Source organism: Emydura macquarii, unplaced genomic scaffold, assembly GCF_026122565.2.
Source record: "Emydura macquarii macquarii isolate MOO-44397 ecotype Brisbane River unplaced genomic scaffold, CSIRO-AGI_Emac_v2 contig_2636, whole genome shotgun sequence".
NCBI lineage: Eukaryota > Metazoa > Chordata > Testudines > Chelidae > Emydura > Emydura macquarii.
Genome location: NW_027132773.1, coordinates 10,881,590 through 10,904,156, shown reverse-complemented (window position 1 = coordinate 10,904,156; position 22,567 = coordinate 10,881,590). Strand labels below are relative to the sequence as shown.

At 46.7% G+C, this 22,567-nt stretch overlaps 1 protein-coding gene across 1 annotated transcript; it reads left to right on the top strand.

Moving 5' to 3' along the window:
• The first annotated feature begins 4,387 nt into the window (after positions 1-4,387).
• On the top strand, positions 4,388-12,034 carry LOC137163655 (prolactin-like). Its single transcript, XM_067563955.1, has 4 exons — positions 4,388-4,957; positions 5,447-5,554; positions 9,202-9,381; positions 11,466-12,034. Exons 1-4 carry the CDS (start codon positions 4,700-4,702, stop codon positions 11,658-11,660), a joined length of 741 nt encoding a protein of 246 aa, XP_067420056.1. The 5' UTR covers positions 4,388-4,699; the 3' UTR covers positions 11,661-12,034.
• The last annotated feature ends 10,533 nt before the right edge of the window (positions 12,035-22,567 follow it).

Below are 22,567 nucleotides of genomic sequence, written 5' to 3'. Positions count from 1 at the left end.
ACAATAACTGGGGAGAAAAAGTCACCTAAGAATGCAGTCCACAAGTCAGCAGGCACACAGCCACCGCAGCTAGCCAATGGGAGCTGCTGACAACAGAGGTGTGTGCTAAGCCCCACCCACTCTCAGAAACAGGCCTCTAAATCCAAGCTACAGGGGAGTACCGCGCTCTGCTCAGTGAACCCCTCTCCTGGAGTCAGGCATCTTAGGCACCTAAGGCATTTCTTGAGAGAGTGAATTGAGTGCCTGCCTCGCTCCACACAAAAGGATCTCTACACGCTCATGCTCCACACTGTCCGTTTCCTCACCCTCGTGTCCCACCCTGACACCAAGTGGCAGAACCTCTTACCACCTGTCGAGGATGAGGGACTCCGGTGGGCTGGTCTGTATTCCACCTTGGTTCCACGGCCAGCCGGGGATATTAGCTGGCAGCTCCTTCATGGAGCCGTGAGCATGGGCGTGTATCTGGTGTGGTTCACCCCTCATGCCAATACCTGCCCCTTTTCCAGTGTGAGGGAGACCCTGGCACATGTATATCTGGAGTGTGCCAGGTTGCAGTCCTTGTTCTGGTTCCTCCGGCTGCACTTCTCCCCACACTGGTTCATCTACACACACCCCATCCATAGTCCCACAAAGTCATGGGACCTTCTCATCAACCTTCCTCGCCTTGGCCAAGGTGGCCATCTACAACACCAGGGAGAGGAGGTTGGCTGAGGAAGTGCTCTGCAACTGTGGGGCCTACTTCTGTTCCTCCGTCCAATCACGTCTCTGAGCAGAGTTCCTCTGGGCTGCATCCACTGACTCAACCACTTTTGAGGAGCAGTGGGTGCTGTCTGGGGTTCTCTGCTTGGTGTCCCCTTTCAGGTCTCCGCTAGGGAGTGGCACTGCGGACTCTCAGAGTCAATCTCAGAGGGAGGCCACACCTCCCAGCACCTACGGCTCTGGAGAGCCCGGATTAGAGGGGGAATAGTCTCTCGCCCCTCAGGGCGCGCTATCAGTCTAGGGTCTGGCCCACTGTCAGGGACAGGCCAACCGTGGGAAACAATCTGGCCCCTCAGCCTGGGCGAGGGAGCAGTGTCTTGCCTAGCCCTCAGGAGGGCAGGTAAGCAAACCCACATAGGCTTGAGCCCTCGGCAAGGCAAGCAGCAGTCTATGGCCCAGCCCTTTGGCAGGGCAGGGCAGAGGGACAGTAGTCTCTAGTCCTTAGCCAGGGGAGTTGATAGTCTATGGCCTGCCAGTCTGGAAGGGCAGGCAGAAACATACGCACACACTCAAGCCCTTAGCAGGATAAGCAGCAGTCTGTGGCCCGGCCCTTAGGCAGAGCAGGACAGACAGTAAGGGACAGGCTCTGGTGCTAGCCGGCATCCATCCCAGGTCAGGGTGAGAGCAGTGGGGGGGAACACAGGCCCACCCGTCTCCACTGCATCCCAGCCCAGAGCCCTGTCAGTGACGGGGTGTCCCATCACTGGGTCGGCGGGACTGCAGCCAAAATGCGCTGACTCACCACGAGCCTCAGCTCAGCCGTACCACAGTCGACTTCCCTGGGCTCCTTCCTCCCGCCCTATGTCTAAAGTACCTGGGCTTCATCACCTTCCTCTGGGTTGCTGGGTTCAGGGGCATGCGGGAGTCCCATGAATCCCTCCCCATCAATCGGCAGCAGGTCCAGAAACTGCACTGGGTCCTCTGCGGAGGGCAGTTCCTCCAAGTCCTCAGGCAGTAGACAGCAGCAGCAGGTCCTCTGGATCCCCAGCAGCAGGCAGCACCAGCAGGCCCTCTGGGTCCCCAGCAGCAGGCCCTCTGGGTCCCCAGCAGCAGGCAGCACCAGCAGGCCTTCCTCTGGGTCCCCAGCAGCAGGCAGCTCCCCCAGATCCGCAGGGCCCCATGCTGTGGGTAGATCTGGCAGCTTTCCCTCTATGGGGGCATCTGGTACATCCCTCAGTTTGAGCCCCAAGGAAGAGGTGTCCTTCTCCCTTGGCCTTCAGGGCCTGATTGAATGAGCAGGCCTGGGTTTTAAAGGCCTAGCCCCGCCCACCTGCTTCTGGTCAGGTGTGGTCCTTCTGGGTTCAAACCCCCAGGGTGGGTTTGGCTCTCCCTCTGAGTCAATCTCAGAGGGAGGCCACACCTCCCAGCTACAAGGTTCCTTTCGTTTAGCCCTTTGGCATTCACACCCATTCCTGTTTTTTCATTCATTGTTCCCCGTAATCAATTGAGTCCTAGGCTCAGTAGCTCCTCCCCTTAGGGTAGGCAGGGCCTTTTAACTGTGGACAGGCTTGCACCCGCCCATGTCCAGGAACCCAAATAGTCCACATAAAAAGGCCAATGGGGGAGCCCACTTTGTAGCTTTTAAGACAGTAGTTAGAGCACTCACCTGGAATGCAGGAGACCCAGAGGGGGAGAAATGAGGTGGGAGACCCCTGTTCAAATCCTAGGCGAGCGTTCTAACCACTGAGCCATGGGATATGCCGATGTGAGGGTCCCTCAAGCTCTCCTGTTGAAGCTGTTTCACTGTGGCTAAATAATGAAAGTGATTGGAGTAGTGGGAGTGGACCCAAGGTGGCTCACACCCCAGATGGGTGCCCTAACCACCAGTCTACTGATTGACACCCTCTCTCCTCCATTCCATCCCCACCCCTGATTATTTAAGTATTTATACACAGTGGAACCGTCATTGGGTCAGAGAAAGAAAGAGAGAGAGAATGACTCTGTAGACACTGAGCATGCCATCCCCTAAAATCCAGATTCTCAAAGGTATTTAAGCTCCTAACAATATTTAGGCTTCCATTTTGATGGTAGGAGCCTAAATACCTATGTGGATCTGGGCCTAAAGTCCTACTTGGCAAATTTACATACATGAATAATGGGATTACTTATATGCCTGAAGTACTCACATGTGTATATGTTTGCAGGATTGGGTCTAAAAATTGCCATGTTCTAGATTATATTATTTGGAGGAAAAACCTGCATAATGATCTGTGTTTAGGTGCTTTGCTGAATAAGAACGGACCTCAGCATGGGCTGAACAGCTTTGCTGAATCAGAATCATAATTCCTAGAGCCGAGTAACAGGATCCCCAATATTCTAATGCAGACCACAGAACTGAAACAAATGAATAGTGAAAGAAGTACATTATATGTGAATGTACTTCAGCAGCCAAGTGCTCCCACAGCATAGATACCAGGCATTGTCCCCTTCATTGATCCTGCTATTTCCATCTGCCTTCAGTAAATCTAGAGAATTTTTTCTTTTCTTTTCTCTTTTATTCTGAACTGAAAAGCCTTTGTGACCTCCTCAGACTTTTCCTCTTTTTTACACACCTAATTTACTTCTTTTACCATCCTTCACTCTCTCTGCTGCAAAAACACTGATTCATGTCTCACTTAACTCTTACATTGACTCTCGCAAACTTCCTTTCTGACCTCCCCCTGTTCCTATCACTTCAAAACGCTGCTGCTAAAATGATCTTCCTCTGCCACTGCTTTAAGCATGACATACCTTCACACACCATGATTAGGACCCTACCAAATTCATGTCCATTTTAGTTAATTTCAGAGTCCTAAGATTTGAAAGTTAGTTAATTTCACAGTTTCAGACATTTACATCTGAAATTTCAAGGTGTTGTAAGCATGGGGGTCCTGACCCAAAAGGAGGTCACGAGGGGTCACAAAGCTGTTGTAAGGAGGTTGCAGGCTTGCCACCCTCACAGCAGCCAGAGAGCTTCCTGCAGCTGGCAGAGGTACCCAGAGGTGGGTCTGATCTCCCCAGAAGAATGGACATGCAGGAGAAGAGAAAGTCCTGTCCCTCCCCAGCCAGGGTGGAATTAGCAGCTGGAGCCTGGTGCATGGTAGGAGCCCCTGGCTGGGGGGCCCCAACCCTCGCCTTCCCCCCAAATATCTAGATTTCACAAGGGTGGTCTAATTTCATTGTCCCCAGAGCGTTTTTCACATCCATGAATTTGGTAGGGCCCTAACCATGAGGGGTGTGTGTTCACGGGAGAAGGCAATGGTATAGGGTTAACATAGCCATTTCTGTGCCAGCCATGGGTAGCCAACTTGCCAACAACTGTGGTTCTCTGTGGTGCACAGAGTAGCATTACTGGAGGCCACGGTCTGGCCCGTAGTGAGTGAGTGTGTGTGTGCGTGCGCGTGCGCACCTATATGCCAAGGACCTATTCTCTAGCTGGTGCCAGTCTAGATCAGGCCTAAGTCCACTGAAGTCAATGGAGTGACTGGTTTAAACACACTGGTGAGGCAGGGGACAAATCAGCCCCCTGCATGTGTCTCAGGTGCACACGGCATGTGCGTGCTGCAGTGAAACATCCAATGCACCCTATCCAGTGTGCACGTCCAATGCACACTGTGAAACACCCAGGCACAGCAGCAAGCCTCTTCTTTTACTCGCTTGTCCCGCCGGTGTCTCCTCCTGGTCCCTCGCCCTCCACCTGCCCTCAACACGGCTCGTTCCCGAATTAACCCGCGCCACCTCGCGTCCAAGGACCGCCGCGTGCCCCAGGGGCGGCCTGCCGCCACCGCTCCGCACCACTTGCTAATCTCCGCTGCGAGCGGGGCGCGCGAATCTGGAGCACCCGCGTGGCCTTAGCTCACCCCTCGTGCCCATTTCCGCGCGCGCATATATAGGCGAGCCCGGTGAGCGGGGGACATGGACATCCCAGAGCCGCCCAGCAGCGTCCGCTCCCTCCTGCACCATGGGCGCCGCGCGCGAAGGGAAGCCGCTGAAAGCGACCCTCATCCCCCGGCTCCCCGCAGGTTACGCCTGGCTCTGCGGCGCCCCGCTCTGGCTGCTGCTGCTGGGGAAGCCGCCTGGCGCGACCTCCGCGGCCACGTGCGCCCAGCAGGGAGACTCCAGCAGCTGCCACTTCTTGTCCGTCTCGGATCTGTTCGAGCGGGTGATCCAGCACTCGGACCGGCTCCACAGCCTCTCCGCGGCGCTCTACTCCGACCTGGTGAGCGGCCTGCCACGCCCTGCTCCCCTGGGGGGCCCGGGCTCGCCTTTGCTGCCCCGCGCCGCACCTGAGCCCCGCGATCCGGGCAGGCAGCGGTGAGATCTCGGCCCTGCCTCCCTCGCGGCGTGTTTGGCCAAAGCCTCGGGGTCCCTCTCTTCTCCCCGGGCTGGGGCTGGGGCGGGTCCGGGCGGCGCGTGCTGGCTCGCGCCTGTAGCGCCGAGCAGGTCCGGGCGCGGCAGGAAAGTCCGAGCCCTTCCCGCCGCCAATCGGCGCTGACACGCGCCGCCGCGAGCCTGACACCGAGTCGCTGTGGAGCCGAGCTCGGCTGAGCAGCTTGCCGCGGTATTTCCGCGCGTTGGTGACAACGGGGGGCGGTTGGTAAAAGGCAAGACGCCGGGTTACAACGTGGCTAGTGGAAGCCACCAACTCCCCGAAGCCCGTTGTAAAGCGCTGCTGGGCGGGCGGGGGGCGGGCGGATGTTTTCCTTAGGAAAAAAACTTTCTACCCAGTGGGAACGACTTGGGGAGAACGACGGGTCGCTGCCACACCGCCCGGCTGCTGACGCCGAACGGCAAGGAGCATGCCCAGAAAATACCGGTAAGAACCTCATTCGCTTGCCCTTGGTTTGATAGAGCCGTGACGTCTGATACGGCCGCTCTTTGCATGGCGAAAATCAAGGAGCTCGCTTGCCCGCGGAGGTATCAGGGACCGTCGCCCAGCGGCGGTGCCTGATTCACGTTGTTATCTAAAGGAGCGACGTAAGGAATGCTCTCACTGAAGAGGCAGGCCCGATCCTGCCAAGTGCAGAGCATCCTCGACTCTCATGGGCTTCCAGGGAAGTGGAAAACGCTCAGCGCCGGCTGGGAGCTCATACGCGAACTCTCAGCACAGTCCCAGCCAGGGGGAATGTTGCAGCTGACGCTTCCTTTTTTAAAGTTCTTACATCAGACATATGTGCAGCGTGTAAGCGGAGGAGCTGATGAATTTGAGAGCTCAGAATGAATCACAATTTCCTTCTATTGTAAGAAATAAAGTTAGAGGGGCTCGATAGGATTAATTCACATTCATTAGCTTTAGAAAAAGAAAAAGGCACTGAAATACTTAAACAAAGGTAAAATATCCCAAACGACAGAGGAGCTACTTTTCCCTTTCATTTACTCTGGCACAATGAAAGACAAATTTAGGGAGTAGCTGTGCACTCTGCAAATTCATCGAATTTATCAATGCCATTGTAAAACTTAAAAAGCCCTCATGAGAAAACCAAAACAGTTTATCAGAACTGTAAAGCTGTAATTATGTCGGGGTGGGGAAAAGCAGCAAACATTTTTAAACAGAAATGTGTCAAAGAGAGAAAAGATAGCGAGGAATGGATATCAGGCAAAAGAAGCTGTAGGAGCTCAAAACTAAGGAAAGTAATCAGTATTATTTCAAAATAGTGGCAAAAAGTAGACATTGAAAAGCCAAGGACACAGACAGGTGTGAAAAATATTGTAAAAAGGGAATGGATAAAAAGAAAAAAATGAAGGGAAAGAAAAATAATCAACTAAAGTGTTATTTAGCAATGTTTCTCTTTGGTTTTGAGTGTTAAAATAATGTTGAAATGCTCTTCCTGTGACATTTTTTCTCTCTTTGCAAGTGAAAACAGATTGGCTTAGAATACATACAGCTCAAAAGAAAAGAGAATTTTCAAAAGCAGCAAAGAGCCTTGGGAACCTAAATTTCATGGAAAGTCACAGTCTTAGTCTCCTAAATCACATAGTCCCAGACCCAAAAGTATTTAGATGCCTAAATCCCAGTTTTGACTCTACTGCAATCCACAATACTCCCACTGAACCCTATAGGTGCCTAAACTCACTCAGTGCCTAAGTTTTTTCAGTGTAAAAATTCCCTTGGGTACATAAGTTCCTGCCTCTGAGCATGCTCACTGCTGCTTCCCTCTAGGCATCCAGATACTTATCTCCTGCATAAGCCCTGCAGCAATCCATGAACCAGACAACACATAGGCACTCAGCTGCCTAAGTCATGTGTGCTCAGAAGCCGCCTACTGCATTAGCTCCACTTAAAAACATCTCACCAGAGGAAGCACTGCACACCTTCTAACTTTTAGCCCAGTGGCTAAAGCATTCACCTGGGATGTGGGATACCCAGCTTCAATCCTCCTCCCTCCCCCCACTCCCCAACACACGCACACACATTCTGCCTGAGGGGTAGAAAAAGAATTAACCAGGAGGATCTCCCACCTCTCGGAAGAGAGCTCTAACCACTGAGAAGGCCCGCCCATGGGAGTAGGGGGGAAATGGGGGCAATTGCCCAGGGGCCTAGCAATTTAAAAAGGCCCAGACGGATGGGAGGATAGATATATATCCTCCTCTCTTCCACACAGCCCTCTTCCCCCACCACTCACACTCTCTGCCCCTCCCGAGTTGAGCTTATTTATTATGCGCCATGCAGGTTGCTGGGCAGGCTGAGGTGGTGGTATCTGCTACTCAGCTTCCCAGGTTAATCAGTCATCTCCCTGGGGAGTCCAAGGGACCCGGGAAGCTGAGTAGCAGATACCTCCTCCTCTGCCCACTCGAATCTCAGCCATCCCTTTCTAGGGGGGCCATTGACTGTTCTGCCCTGGGGCCTGGAACTGCTGTTAGTGGGCCTGCCACTGAGCCACTGGATATTCTGATGTTGGGTCCTTCAATCTCTCCTGTTAAAGCTGTTCCACTTGACTAAATAATGAAAATTGGAACAGGGCAACTGGACCTGGGACTCCCACCTACCAGATAGTGCCCGGAACACCATCATCCTCGCTCTCTGGCCCAATGACTATTTAAGTATTTATCCACAGAGGAAAAAGTAACTGGGCCAGAGAAAAAGAGAGAGAGACTGACTCTGTAGTCTAGAGATTAGGGGTCCCACCTGAGAGGTGGGAGACCCAGAACCCAGTCCCCCTGCTCCAATCACTTTCATTGGTTAGCCACAGTGGAAGAGCTTCAAAAGGAGAAATTGAGAGAGCCGCCACATCAAACTATCCCATAGCTCAGAGGTTAGAGTGCTCTCCTGAGAGGTGGGCGTATCCTTTTCACATCTTTTCTCCCCCACAGGCAGAGGGGGGAACTAAAGCTGCATCTCCTTCATCTCAAATGAATGCTCCAACCACTGGGCTAAAAGTTAGATCGTAGGAACCAGCAACTTGTCCTCTGGTTGTTTTGTGTGTCATGAGGCAGGTGCCTAACTCATTCCCACAAGAAACTACTTAGATGTCTAAGGTGCCTGATTTCTGGAGAGGGTTCCCCTTTGTAAACTGCTAAGAACAGATAGGCACCACCCCACAGGCTGGGCTTAGACACCTATCTTCCTGTGAAAGGCTGGGCTCACCATACACCTCTCCATGGGCTAGTGTAGGTGGCTCTCCACCTAGCATGCTGGTTTTTGTGGATCACAGTCTGCACTTAAATCTCAACAGCGACACAGCTGCAGCTATGCTACTGTAGCACTTCATTGTAGACCCTACCTTTGCCAACGGGGGAGTTCTCCCATTGGTGTAGGCAATCCAGCTCCCCAGTAGACAGTAGCTAGGTCAATGGAAGAATTCAGTGGACGAGTGCTGTCAACACTGAGGGTTAGGAAGGCATAACTACATCTCCCAAGTGTGTGGATTTTTCACATGCCTGAGAGATGTAGCTATGCTGATGTAAGTTCCCAGTGTAGAGCCACCCTAAGGCAGCTATCTCTCCCCATTCATTGTGTAGGGAGCTATGCACCTACCTCAGGTTTTGTGGATCTGTACTGTTCCTGTGATTTTTCTAGGCACCTAAAAATTACACGCAGCAATGCTCAACATTGTAACCTCTAAGTCCCTTTGGGGATCTGGGCCTTAGGCATGTTTGAAAGACTTTTCCCCTGCAACAACTCGGCCGTTTAGCATTTAATTTCAATTTGGCGCTATGTGAAGAAGTGCCACCACTCTGATGCATTTTAAGATACTACAGAATGAGATCCTAAGCAATTTGGAAGGAAGTTGCATGTGCATAGTCATTTTGATTTTTTGTTCATACAAATATACAACTAGAGAAACAAAGCCCATGAAACTCATATTTTCTAAACATTTGAAAGCTAGTTATGAATTGTATGCATAGAGATTTTAAGTGTGCCCAGATTTTAAGTGTTTAAGTATACTGTGCCCATGAGAACATCACTGTTTATACGCTTTGATGCAAGCTAATAGGAAAGTTCTTTCACATTTTGTTTTCAAGAGAGAAGAACTAACTCACTTGATACTGAGACTCTTGCAAGCCTGGAAGGAACCACTTTCCCACTTCAACCGGAATATTAGTCACCATCAAGAATTATCTAGCGACAGCCTGAGCAAAGCAAAGCAAATCAGCAACATGGTGCATGAGCTGAAGACTGGAGTGGAGAAAGTAACAGAGAAGGCAAGATTTTCAACCTCATTTTTTTTTCTAATATCAATGATACTGAAACATCAAAAGCTCCTGGGGCCAAATTCTGCTCTCAGTTACAAAGATATAACTCTAGTGTAGGTGTCCACTGTGGAACAGTTTCAACAAGAGAGGATGAGGGAGCCCCACAGCAGACTATCCAATAGCTCAGTGTTTAGAGCATGTTCCTGAGAGGTTGAAGACCCCACTTCCAATCTTTCCCCTGCCAGAGTGAGGGGAATTGAACCTGAGTCTCCCACATCCCAGCTGAGTACTCTAACCTAAAAACTAATAACTAAAAGTGATTAGATGGGCCCCAGCATCTTTTCCTCCTCTGGATGATTTGTGTGGCGCAAGGCCAGCACCAAATTCATTCCTGCAAGAAGCTACATAGCTTCCTAAGCCAGGGGAAGGGTTTCTGTTCATGGATAGCCAGCAGAGTAGGCCTCTCCTTGCAGCTTAGATTTAGGCTCTGATCTCTGAGAAAGGGACAGGGCTTAGCACATCAGCATCTCCTCTTGGCTAACTCAGGTGGCTACCATGCTGGCTTTTGTGGATCTCATTCTTAGGCGGCTTTCTGTCCCCATTCATTGCATAGGGAGCCTGGGTGCCTAGCTTTGTGGAGTATTCTTCCTGTGATTTGCTAGGTGCCAAAAAGTTATGTGTAGTGCCCAAGCTGCTTCCTGGATTCCACCCCTATCTACTTACATAACCATTTTAAAGCCCCATGACAAATGCCTTCTAGAAGAAAAAAAAAAGTACATTGTGTAATCTGATTATATTTGCAGCTCTCTCACTTTTAATTACCAGATAGTAGGCCTGATCTTGTACTTGGTATGCACTTGCAACTCTCACTAAACTCAGCTGTGACTGAACAAGGAATGTAGAATCAGGCCTATTTTCTTTGTCTCTGACAATTAACATGTTTATTCCAATGCAGAGATTCCACTAAATAACAAATAATAAGAAAAAAAACCCTTAATATCTTACATTGATAAGCACCTTTCACTTGATGGACACCGCAAATTGAAACTGGCATTCAACTCTGCATATACAGCAGAGGGGACAATTCATCAACTGCTGAAATGCAGCTACCGCTGAGGTGAAATTTAATAGCACTTCACAGCACAGAGCTATACACAGAGGAGTCCAGTCTTCATTAAGCTATGAATATGGATTAAAACTTCCACAGACTTCAGGGGCATTTAATATCTGGATTTTAGTTTGGTTCATTATAGAGTTGAGGCCAAACATAACATTCAAAAGCAGATTCAAACTTTGCTAAAGTTCTGGATATTTGTATCCAGATTTGGAGCTCTCAGGCTTATTTCTACAATGTTTTGGGGAAATTCTTGGATGGGAGGCTCTGTGAGGGCACGGCAGATATGGACATATTATTCTGTACGTGCTACTGAGGTTTCACAAATAGTAAAGTATAAGAAGGAAACAATATCAAATTTAAACTACTTGTTGCATAAACAGTGTTGTGACAGTATTTTTCAATGTTACCCTGAGTCTGGGCTTGATCTTGTCAAGTGGCCAGTACTTCTAAGAGGTGGCGAGGGCCCTCATCTTGCAATGACTTTAACGGCACTTGAGGATGCTTGGCCCCTGCTGGAAGTACTGGCACCTTACTAGATGAAGCTTGTTAAATAAGACTACATGACTGAAGACTGAAGAAAACTGATCCACTGTACTCTTGAGATGGGGCAACCAAACTGAAAAGTGGCCTTTATATACTTCTTGATCAAAGGCATGCCATGTTTTTGATAGCATTGCCAAAGTTCTTTTTCCAGAGACATTATTTCTTGAAATAATATGAGACCACTTCAGGCTAGTAAGAATCTTGTGTAGGCTCTGGTAGCAGGAAATGCAATACCAGCCTTTCTCTAGAGAACTTTGCACATATAGGTTCAGTACTTGCATAAAAAACCGAGAAGTGAGCAGTCTACGTGAGCTGATGATTTCTATAAAACCTGATTTTGTTAAATTCAACACTAGCATTTTGAGGATTTTGGTTCTATGCACATTATGTCAATTGACAGGTTTCTTTTATACATATTTTGTTTTCAATACAGATGCAGTCAATGGGAATCTTTAGCAATTCATTGAATGGAATGAGATCGTCAGAAGCAGCTGGTTTATCCATTAATAATGAAGCAAATTTGATGAGTGACTATGAGTTTATTCACTGCTTCAGGAGAGACTCCAATAAAGTACAAAGCTACTTAAAAATTCTTAAATGTAGGATTTTGCCAGGAAATAGTTGTTGAGTTTTAATGTGACAGGCAATTTTCAGAACTAAAGCTACATGTTGTCCATAAAGATGAAATAAAATAATTTAAAGGTTTTGACATTTACAGTAATAGTAAATTATTAACAGAGAAAACTGGTTTTGAATGGCTTTGGCAGTTATTTATTTTTACACTGTTAACCTACACAGCTGAAATATTAAATAAGGCATGTGCGGATGTGGGTTCAACACACAAAGATAGAGTGAATTTCAGTAGTAGTGCATAAAATCAGTTTCTGTATTTACTATAGTACATCAAACTGCAGTTCAAATAGTTCATACGTTTTTCAGGTGTACATATTGTCATTGAAGCTAAACATCAATAAATTAGCTAAGTCTTGGCACAAGACGTACATGGACTTTAAATAAAGTATATTTTTATATTAAAAGTTGATTCATTTATCACCTTATGAAAAAAGTGTTTAAGCTTAACAGTAAGCAACATATGTTATTATTGATTCATTTATAAGGATACAGGACCCTCCGAATTCCCTTCTTCCCCATCAAACATCTTACTTTCTTTCCTAAATTGCGGCAAGCTTTTACAAGTATTGATGTCGTTGCAGGAGTCCTTAAGAGCAGGAATCTGCTACCCTGACATTGAGTAACACCTTACTCCAGGAGTGATTCCACTGGGAACTCTTGTGGGGAAAAAGTACTATGGTACATGAATAAGGGCCTAATTATTGGCTCAGTCCCAGTGCCAAGTTTGGTTGGTGGATACAGGTGTGTTTCCTGCACACATACCCAGAGTCAGTGCTGTAAATTCCATGGTATAGAAAAACCTCAGATGGATTCATCAGAGTGATCAGGGAGAGCTATTTTATATTTTCCTTGCTGTAATGAATGGATGGCACATAATTTGAATTTACACTACTAGGAAATGAAACATCTCTGCCTTCTCAGTCCAGGTGATGCATGTGAATAGGCATTTATAACTGATCTGGATTCAGTGTTGGCATTCATGAATACCTTGGCCCTGATCTTGCAAATACTCATGCATCTGCTTAACTTTACTAGTGAAAGTAGTGGCACTGGGACTACTCGTATACAGTTTTGCAGGAATTAGGACATAGTTTGCAAGCACATTTACTGTGATGAACCTTGGAAAGTCAAAGCGGTGACTCAGAACTGAACAGTGAGCAACAACTGATCAAGTTATGTCTAAGTTTCCATTAGCTCATCCGATGCAGAACTGGCCTGATTGTTTCAGACGTCATCTGCGAAAACTCAGCACCTCTGCAACTCAGCCCAAGTGACTGTCCTCAGATTGCTTCATATAAGCCTGCAGCAGAGTGCAAAAGATTACATTCACTAAGGCACCAAGTCCAACATTTAGGCACCACTGGCAGTCACAAATCCCCTACTCAGCTGCCGCCTAACATCCCTAGGCACCTAAGTTTCTGCCAAAGGGCCTACGTTTCAGCAGCCGAGCATGAACACAGACTTAGTCCTGATGCCACCCAGCAGCTTGGTGCCTAAGCCTCAGTGAGATTCACAAATAAGGTATTCCCCTGCCTGTTTTGCCTGATCTGGTAGATGTGCATTGAGCATGCCTTAATCCACACAAGGATGAGCAAAAGCAACCGCTCCCCCCCTTGCTCTCAGCCAAGGGGTAGAGTATTCATCTGGGATGTTAGAAGCCCAGGTTTAATTCCCTCCTTTGCATGATGAGGAAAAGAGATTTGAACAACAGGTTTCCCACCACTCAGGTGAGTGCCCTAACTACTGGTCTAAAGGTTATAAGTGCCTGCGGCTACATTTCTTGCAAAAAGTGGCTTAGGCACCTAACTCCAGGAGAGTGTTCACTGCTATGAATCCTAAGTGGAGTTAGAAACCTAGCTCTGTGAGAGGGACAGAGCTTAGATCACAGCCAGCTGCTTGACTTTTCCTAAGGGCTACATTAGGTGGCTCCCGATTCAGCATGAAGGCTTCTGGGAATCTCATAACTTTCCCCAGGCATTGTACAGGGAGCCTGGGTGCCCAACGCAGGGTTGTGAATTCCACTGGTCAGCAGGGCATCTAAAAGTGAGACGTTGCAGCAGGCCCTATGTCCCTTTGTAAATCTAGCCCAAAGTGTCTCCGCTATTTGGTAAATTGTTGCAAAACTGATGAAGGAGCCAAAAGCCAAAGCTCTTCCTAAGCCTCTGAATACCCAAACCTTACAGCTAACCATAACAAATGTGCACTGTCTTATACTGCCATAGCAAATACAGTAAAAGGGAAGAGACCCAACCAAAGAAGTTCCCTGAACCTGCGACTTATCTTCTTGTGACAGTACAAGCAAGGAGGGCGCCTGAATGCTCTTTTCATCTACTGCTGGATGTGGGCTGCTCACATGGAGATGGTCTTCATGAATCAGGCTTTGTATGGCGGCGTCCTTGCTTATTTCCTACCTTTTCATGCTCTGCATTGTGTATTTCCACTGATCAGAGAGAAGAACCAGGCACGGGCTATTAATAGTCCTTTCCCAGCCCACCCTGCACTGCACAAGGGCCATCTATGTATTTGCTGGTTAGACAGAATGGGGTAGGAGGCAAGTCATGCAATCTATTCCTGCTCCCACATTTCACAAAGAGTAATCAGTAATCAAATGGAGCTGACATTGCCAGTTGTAGGGAGTATAGCAATTATTAATGACTTTTTATATTGCATAAGCACTCAGAAGCACCAAGCAGAATTTGGGCCCTTTTGTCCCAGACGTAGTACAAACACACAGGAACACATAGCTTCTGCTCTGAAGATCTTATTAGCTATAGTTCATCTATTATATGAATTACATATATATTATAAAATACAACTTAGTTTCTGATTTCCAGTGTTTTCTAAAGAAAATGAGGATTCTTATAATAAGGAAACTAGAGATTTGCAAGATCAACAAGTGTAGGCATATATAAAAATTACAGCTTGTGGTTATGCTCCTCTCTGATGCCTCAAAGCCTTTTAATATTCCCCCACTGCCTTCATCAACAATCATGATTAGCTATTTACTCATCAGAAAAAAAAAGTTAAAGGATAGCCCCTCAATCTCCATTTAAATCATCTCTCACTGACAATACCATATTTATTGATCACAATTAGATTTTGTTGTCTGGACAATTAAATAAACCCAGATATCAACACTGAATTGTGAAAACCAGAAAAAAGAGGAAAACCCATTGAAATCTTCAATGTAATAGGTATCCAAATAACTCCTTCAATATTAAAGCAATGTATCCTCAGAGCAAGTGTTAAGAGAGGGATTTGGAGATGGACGCCTATTAAATGTAGCCCTTACAGTGCAGGACTCTATTTTTATGTGTTCATGACAGTCTAAGAGTCAGTAAGGATTGATAAGTGCACAATTATTATGATTGTTTACAGTACTGATCTAGTTATTTAATTTCTTTCACCTGAGTAACAGACCTAGAAAGCAATTCACAACAGCTAAATCTGTGCCCTGCTTCTACACGGGGTTGACAGCAAGACCTCAAAAGCAAGTATGAAAGTTGGTCACCAAAAATATGGTTACAGCTATAAACCAATACAGCAAATTTACACTGTATTATGGGCAAAAATCATTCTAAGCTGCAGTCCAATATTGCCATTTACTTAAGTGTACTAGCACCCAAATTAATGTGCTGCATATATACTGTGCCAATTAGGAATGATCCCGTTCACTGGGATGCCAATAAAGAGAGAGTATAACAGGAACGTACATTCATTAAGACAAAAAGATGGTCTCTGATGTAATCTGTCCACTTACCAACATTCTCTCTGCAAAATTCATGTCAATCAGAGGTTTGTAATTTGATTCGGGTGTCACACATCAAGAATCCAAAGGCAAAAAACATTGTAAGGGTTAAATCGTCAAAAATGGAACCAGCAAAGGCATGGTGTGAAGGAATGTCTTACTTATGAAGCATATAATATGAATGTGTCAGCTACACACAGACATATTTCTACTTCTTTGATCTTATTGAATCTTTGATCTTATTGAATCTTGCCTCACCTTTGAGAAGACTTCAAGAGTGCCATTCTTTTATTATGTGGCCAAGAGCTAGATAAAGGGATCAAGTTGGAATAAGGACAAAGGAATCTCTCAAACCAAAATGCGCTAATTAAAAAAAAAATGGCAAGACAAACTGGGTGTTGGGTACAGTGAGGAACAAATCTGATTTTCTTCCTTTTCAGTCACTTTGATGTGATGCCCAACCTGCCTGTATTTAAACCAGCATGATTTTGACTAAATAATTAATTTACATTTACAGTTTACATCGCAGCTTCCAGGTGGGATTAATTTCCTGTTTCTTAGTTAATTCTTTTTTTTTTTGTGTGCGCCAGGTAATCCTTGGCTCCCTCCACTCATGCTGCCATTGCCGAAAGGTCAGAAATGTCTGAGAGCCAGGCCAAAATGTTTTCCCGTTCTTCACTTGCCATTTAAATGCTCTGACCAGGATTTTCCAAGTGAAATACAAAATTAGCTATCACGGTGGACTTCATTCATTCTGATCTCTCTCATGTTGGCTTTATACTCCTGTGATTCCATTGGCTGTGGTGGAGTTACTCTTTCCTGGAGGTAAATGAGATCAGACTCTACACCAGGTTGCTATTACAGGACACAGAGGAAGGCAGCATCTGTGACTGCTGGTCATCAGTGGCTAATCAGGCCAGTTGCCAGTTCCACTGCAGGATGCACTATCACTTGCTGCCACTAAGGGACGCTGGCAGGACTTGAAGCCATTTCAGGCCCTGGAGGCTGCAGTGCACCAGCACAAATAGCACAGGCAGCAGGAGGAGGCACAGAAGAGAAATACAGGCTTCTGTGAGGCTGATTTCCTTCAGTTCCACAGAGGCAGATGACAGGGCTCCTTGCACATGAATGCTGCAGCATACAATCCCTTCAGCACAGGGCTGCAAGGAGCAGAGCCGTAGGGTGCCACCTCTGAGGTACAAAAAACCAGGACATGGATGAGCCTGAGCCCATAAAACTGGACACCTGGCTGTGTACTAAGCACCCTTGCAGATATCCCAGGACAGCTACCTCAAAAAGGGATAATCCTTGGAAAATCTGGCCAGGTGGCAACCCTAAAGAGAGAGAAAGTGCAAAGCAAACACTCTACATCCTCACAGAGACAACCTATAGGGGTTCCCTGCATATGCTATCAGCAGCCACAGTTTTCCTTCCTACTTCTGCTCTTGCATCTCCAGGCCCAGCATCAGGTAGAGCAGTGGTTCTCAGATTTTTTTTATCGCTTACCCCTTTCACCCATCAAGCCTCCGAGTGCGACCCCCTGGCCCTCGTGGGCTCCCCACTCTCCCTTTGCCCTTGGAGCCTGCAACTGTGCCCTCTTCACTCCTAACCCCTGCACCCTCCCTCCTGCGTCCACCTGGGGAAACTGACCCGCATGCACTGAGCGGCTGGTATTGCTGCTCGCTCCCCCCTCCAGTGCTGCTCCTTTGCACACCCCTACGGGGCTGTGAGAGGTGGGGAGTGAGGCACAACATCAGGGCTCCCTGCATCCAGGTCACTTTCCCCAAATGGGCTGCGTAAGGAGAGGGCAGAGCAGCTGCTCCTGATGCTCGCTTGACAGCACAGCACAGGTGAGGAACGTGACCTGGATGCAGGGAGCCCTGACATTGCGCCTCACTTCCCCTCACCCCTCCAAAAAAACCCTTGGGGCACTGGAACGATCTTGAGGGTTCATTAAAAATAAACTGTTGAATGAGTAAGGAATAGAACTTTAATAACACAGAGGGGAGTGACTCCCAGGTGTCTAGCTGGGAGCAGCCATCTTAGATCTGATGTAGGGCACATCTCCCAATTCACACAACACTGTCCCATGCAAGGGACTGTCTCTAAATCATAATATGCTACAAGCATATCTCTACATCGTCCCACCTACGGAAAACAAGTTAACCCTTAGATACAAATAAAAAACTATCTAATAACACATGCATTATACAATTCCATAAACTCAACATGCCAACTACCTAGAGAGGAGAGGTTACTAGCACATCACTCTCAAGTGAGTCTTTACCACCCACTTTCCTCACCTATCCTAGCAAGTCTCCATGAGTCTTTCCAGGTGTTTGATCACCCAGTCAGATCTTCTCAGTACCAGCCCTTCATTCGAGTCTCAGTTGTTCTTTCTTTCCCTGACAGTTTCTTCACCACATGTTGATGATATTAGATCAGTCAGAGGAGATATGCTGGAATCAACCTCAACTTTCACGAGGTTGGAACTCTCTGGGATAACTCGTAGGTCCCCTTGATTCCGTCAAAATGTGTCCCCTTGGTCTGTTGGGGCCACATAAGATTGTGGATGCAGCTGTTCTTTAATAGTACCCTTTTGGCCCCAAATATTAGAGGTGTAATTCCTCAGACACAGTCTATCACCTGGTTAAGAGGTGGGAGATCACAGGCCCTTCTGTCAAAATATTTCTGCTTCCACTTCTGATTTTCTTTCATCTTCTGAACAGTGGCATTGTTCTGAGATTGTAGCAAATTATCAGTAATAAGTAAATTAGATCTGATCCTTCTTCCCATTAACAGCTGAGTTGGAGAAAAGCCATTTTCCAGAGGTGTACTTTGGTAGACCAGCAATGCTTTATATATATCGCCCCCACTCTCAAAAGTCTTTTTCATCAAGTTCTTTACTGTCTGTATAGACCTTTTCATCAGTCCATGTGATTGGGGGTAATCTGGACAAGAGATTTCGTGATCAAAATCCCAATCTGAGGCAAATTACCTAAACTCCGTGCTGGAAAATTATGACCCGTTATTGCGAAGACTTCATCTGGAATTCCATGTCTGGAAAAAATTCCTTTTGTGCCAGTGATTACTGACTTACTATTATTACCGTGCAGTGTGCAAATTTCTGGACTCAGAGAGTAATAATCAGTGACGATTAAATAATCCTTTGATTGCCAGGTAAATAAATCAGTGCCTACCTTCTCATAAGGTTTTTGTGGAACTGGATGGGGTCTCAGTGACTCTGCCTGTTGGTATGTCTTGTATTTCAAGCACGAAAAGCAGTTTCTTACCACATTAGTGATATCATGATTGATCCGCAGGCAAGATAGCACCTCTCGTGCTCATTCTTTACACTTCTCAATTTCTAAATGACCCTTGTGGATCTTCTATAGCATTTCTTTTCAGAGGCTCAGCAGAATTATGACCTTACCACCTTTGAAAATCACCCCATTTATCATGGTCAGTTCATGTCTGCAGTTCCAATAGTCTCTTATAGTTAGACAGCAATTGCTTATTACTTCAGGCCACCCTTTAATTATCACTTCTTTAAGAATTCCCAATGATTCATCTTTCTCCGTCTCCTCTCTTATTTGTTGCTGTCTCCTCTTATCTATGGGACTCAATCTCACAATCATATTGACGTAGGCTTGCACCTTGGTCTCCAGTGTCTTCTCGGGGTGCTGGGGATGCCACTGCTCTGGAAAGTGCATCTGCTGTGAACATAAATTTACCAGGCGTGTAGGTCACCAGCAAATTATACTTCTGCAACTTTATCATCATTCTTTGCATCCTTAAGGTACAGTCATTTAGCAGTTTGCTCAATAATGCAATCAGGGGCTTGTGGTCTATTTCAACTTCCACTGTCTGTCCATGAATATACTGATTGAATCTCTCACAGGCTGCGGCAAACAAGATTCCTAAAAGCTCCTTCTCAAGCTGTGCATTTCGAGTTTCTGTGTCAATCAGTGATTTGGATGCATATGCCACTGGTTGTCAGCAATCCTCATGCTTCTGTAAAATCACTGCAGCCAGCCCAGACTGTGATGCATCCACTTACATTTTAATAGGCTTTCCTGGTGCATAGAACTTCAATACTGGTTCTTGTATCAGTGTTGTTTTAAACCTTCCCAGGATTTCTCCTGTTCAGCACCCCGACACCATTTCTTTTTGTCTTTTAGGAGTTGTCTCAATGCTGCTGCTTTGGCAGAAAGATTGGGTATGAATTTTCCAAGATAATTAACCATTCCCAGGAACCGTTGGATATCTTTCTTGGACTGGGGACATGGCATCATTTCAATGGCTGAAATCTTCCTCTTATCAAGTTTTACACCTTCATGGGAAATAATGTCCCTACAAAAGTCAGTTCTCTAACTCCTAAGACACATTTCTCCCTATTTAGTTTGAGGTTTGCAACTCTAGTTGCATCCAGGACTTGCCGTAGTCGATGATCATGTTCCTCTTTTGTTGAGCCCCAGATGATGATGTCATCCATGGAGGTGTTCGCACCACTAATATATTCATAGATTATGTGTATGGTTTTATGGATCACCTCTAGTGCTGAAGCTATACTGAAGGGTAGGCATAAAAACTGTATCTTCCAAATGGAGTATTAAATGTGCATAATTTTGGACTCTCCTCCATGAATTTTAGCTGCCAAAACCCTGAGGATACATCCAATTTACTGAAATATTGAGCATTAGCAAACTGAGCCATAATCTCTTCTCTGGTTGGTAGCTTGAAATGTTCTCTTTGTATAGCCTTGTTGAGGTCTCTGGGATCTAAGCATACGCGTAGCTGGCCAGTGTTTTTTTCCACAATGACTAGGGAGCTCACCCATTCCGTTGGCTCCTCTACTTTCTGTATTACATGCATTGCTTCCATCCTTGCAAGCTCAGCCTTGAGTTTACCACAAGTGCAAATGGCACCTTTCTACATGGATGAATAACTGGAGGGACCTGCTTGTTTATCTAGATTTTATGGTCACCCTGCAAGCAACCCAATCCCTGGAACAGGTCTTGATTTTCTTGAAAGAGTGCCTCTGAGCCAGGTGCAGTATAATCTTACAGTGAAAGCCCCCTTTCCACCAGATTGAGTTTCTCACATGCAGCCAGGCCCAAAATTGGTGTCACTTCCCATAGCACTACAATGAAAAGGAGCCTGCATGTTATGCATTTTATGGTTAACGCTAGCGAAGCATCATCCCTGCACTGGTATATGTGTTCCAGAATACCCAATTACTTTTATGTTTGTTGGTCCCAGTTTAGGTCTTATTTTCACTCGCTCATAATCTTGTGCAGATAGAATATTAACCTGTGCTCTGGTATCCAGTTTCAGTGGAATGATTGTTCCTTCACTGTCAGAGGCAGTATCCAGTCCCTCTCATCAGGCTTGCTTGATCCCTGTATATCGACAAAAAACACCTCAGTCACATTGTTAGTAACTAAATGGACTTGACTTTTCTGTCTTTGGGATCTGCAGCAGTTTGCAAAATGATCACGTTTCCCACAGTTATGACAGAGTTTCCCATAGGCAAGACACTGTTTGGGGCCATGCCGTGATCCACACTTACCACGTGACCGTCGAGACTCAGTCTTCCCTTTAGCAGGGGTTGGTTCCACATTGTGATTTGAGCCACTCTGGCTATATGTTGCTTTCCTTAGTGCCTGGATGACTCCTGCAGGTGAATTCAGCTGTTTTACTTGTGTTTTTACTGTTTTGGCGGCACTGCATACTTGGAGAGCTTTGTTTAAATTTAATTCCCCCTTCCGGAGCAGTCTCTCTCTTAACACATTGTCTATAATGCCACAAATGAGTCTGTCTGTGATTAGAGTCTCTATCAAGCAACCAAAGTTACAGGTTTTACTGAGTTTCCTTAATTCTGAGACATATTGCTCTATGGTGTCATCTGGTCTTTGCGTGCATGTAAAAAATCTATGCCTCTCAAAAGTCAGATTCCTTTTTGGCATGTAATATTCCTCAAATTTAGTCAGTATTATATTTAAATCCATGCTTTCACCTTCCTCAAAGTTATTATAAACTTCCAGTGCCTCCTCCCCAGCAACATGTAAAACTATAGATGATTTTAGATTTTCATCTTTGTTCTGTGCCCCAGTGGCAGACAACTACAACAGAAATCACGGCTTAAACCAGTGGTTCCCAATCTGTGGCCTGGGGGCCAAAAGTGGCCTGCGGAGGCTTTCAAAGTGGCCCGGAGCTCCCCTCCTGCTGGCTGCAGAAGGGAGCCTCTGCCTAAGGACCCAGGCAGAGCACATATCCGCAGTGCTAAAAGGCTGGTACAGGCTCCTTGCTGCAGCCAAGCGGATGGGAGATCAGCAAAGTGTTTCACCTGGGTCCCTAGGTGCTGGGGTCCCTGCTGGAGCCAGAGGGAGGGGAGCACTGATCTTCCATCCCCCTTGCTGCAGAAGGGAGCCACTGCCTAGGGACCCAGGTGGAGTGCACAGGGCTACATGATGCGTGAGGGTTCCGTGCTGCAGCCTGGGAGATGGGAGATCAGCGAGGAGACAGTCTCCTTGCTGAACTCCTTCTGTCTGGCTGCAGTGGGGGGGAGGGGGCTGCTGGTGGAGACTGGTGGCCCTTCAGGGTTGTAAAAATGATATCTGTGGCCCTCGAGCCAAAAAGGTTGGGAACCACTGGCTTAAACTTTATCCAGTTCTCTGAAACATTGCCTGACATTTGCAGACTGAAAGGAGGTTATGAAACATCCCTTCTTAGAGTTGTGCATTCACGTACTTGCTGAAGGCTGCAAGGCTCTGTCCTTTGTTTGCAAGGCACTGTTCTTAGTTTATCTGTGCTTTCAGGTATCCCTTGTGTTTGTCTGTGCTTTCAGTTGCAAACGGAGGAGTTTTCCTCCAAATCCTTGTAGTTGCCAAACTCATTCACCACTGCTGACACCATGTAATGATCTTGAGGGTTCATTAAAGAATAAACCATTGAATAAGGAATAGAACTTTAGTAACACAGGCGTGAGTGACTCCCAGGTGTGCAGCTGGGAGCAGCCATGTTAGATCGGATGTAAAGCGCATCTCCCAATTTACCTGGCCCATTCTAGGGAGCATCTCTAAATCACAATCTTCTACAAGCATATCTCTACAAGCAGGGAGGAACGTTGAGGGAAGGGAGTGAGCAGTAGA

What these genes read in the sequence shown, in the direction of transcription:
- LOC137163655 (XM_067563955.1), top strand. Translation starts at nt 4,700, where the DNA reads ATGGGCGCCGCGCGCGAAGGGAAGCCGCTGAAAGCGACCCTCATCCCC. An exon ending in AGCATGCCCAGAAAATACCG is followed by an intron (nt 5,555 to 9,201) that starts GTAAGAACCTCA and finishes TTTGTTTTCAAG; the next exon opens with AGAGAAGAACTAACTCACTT. An exon ending in TGGAGAAAGTAACAGAGAAG is followed by an intron (nt 9,382 to 11,465) that starts GCAAGATTTTCA and finishes TTTTCAATACAG; the next exon opens with ATGCAGTCAATGGGAATCTT.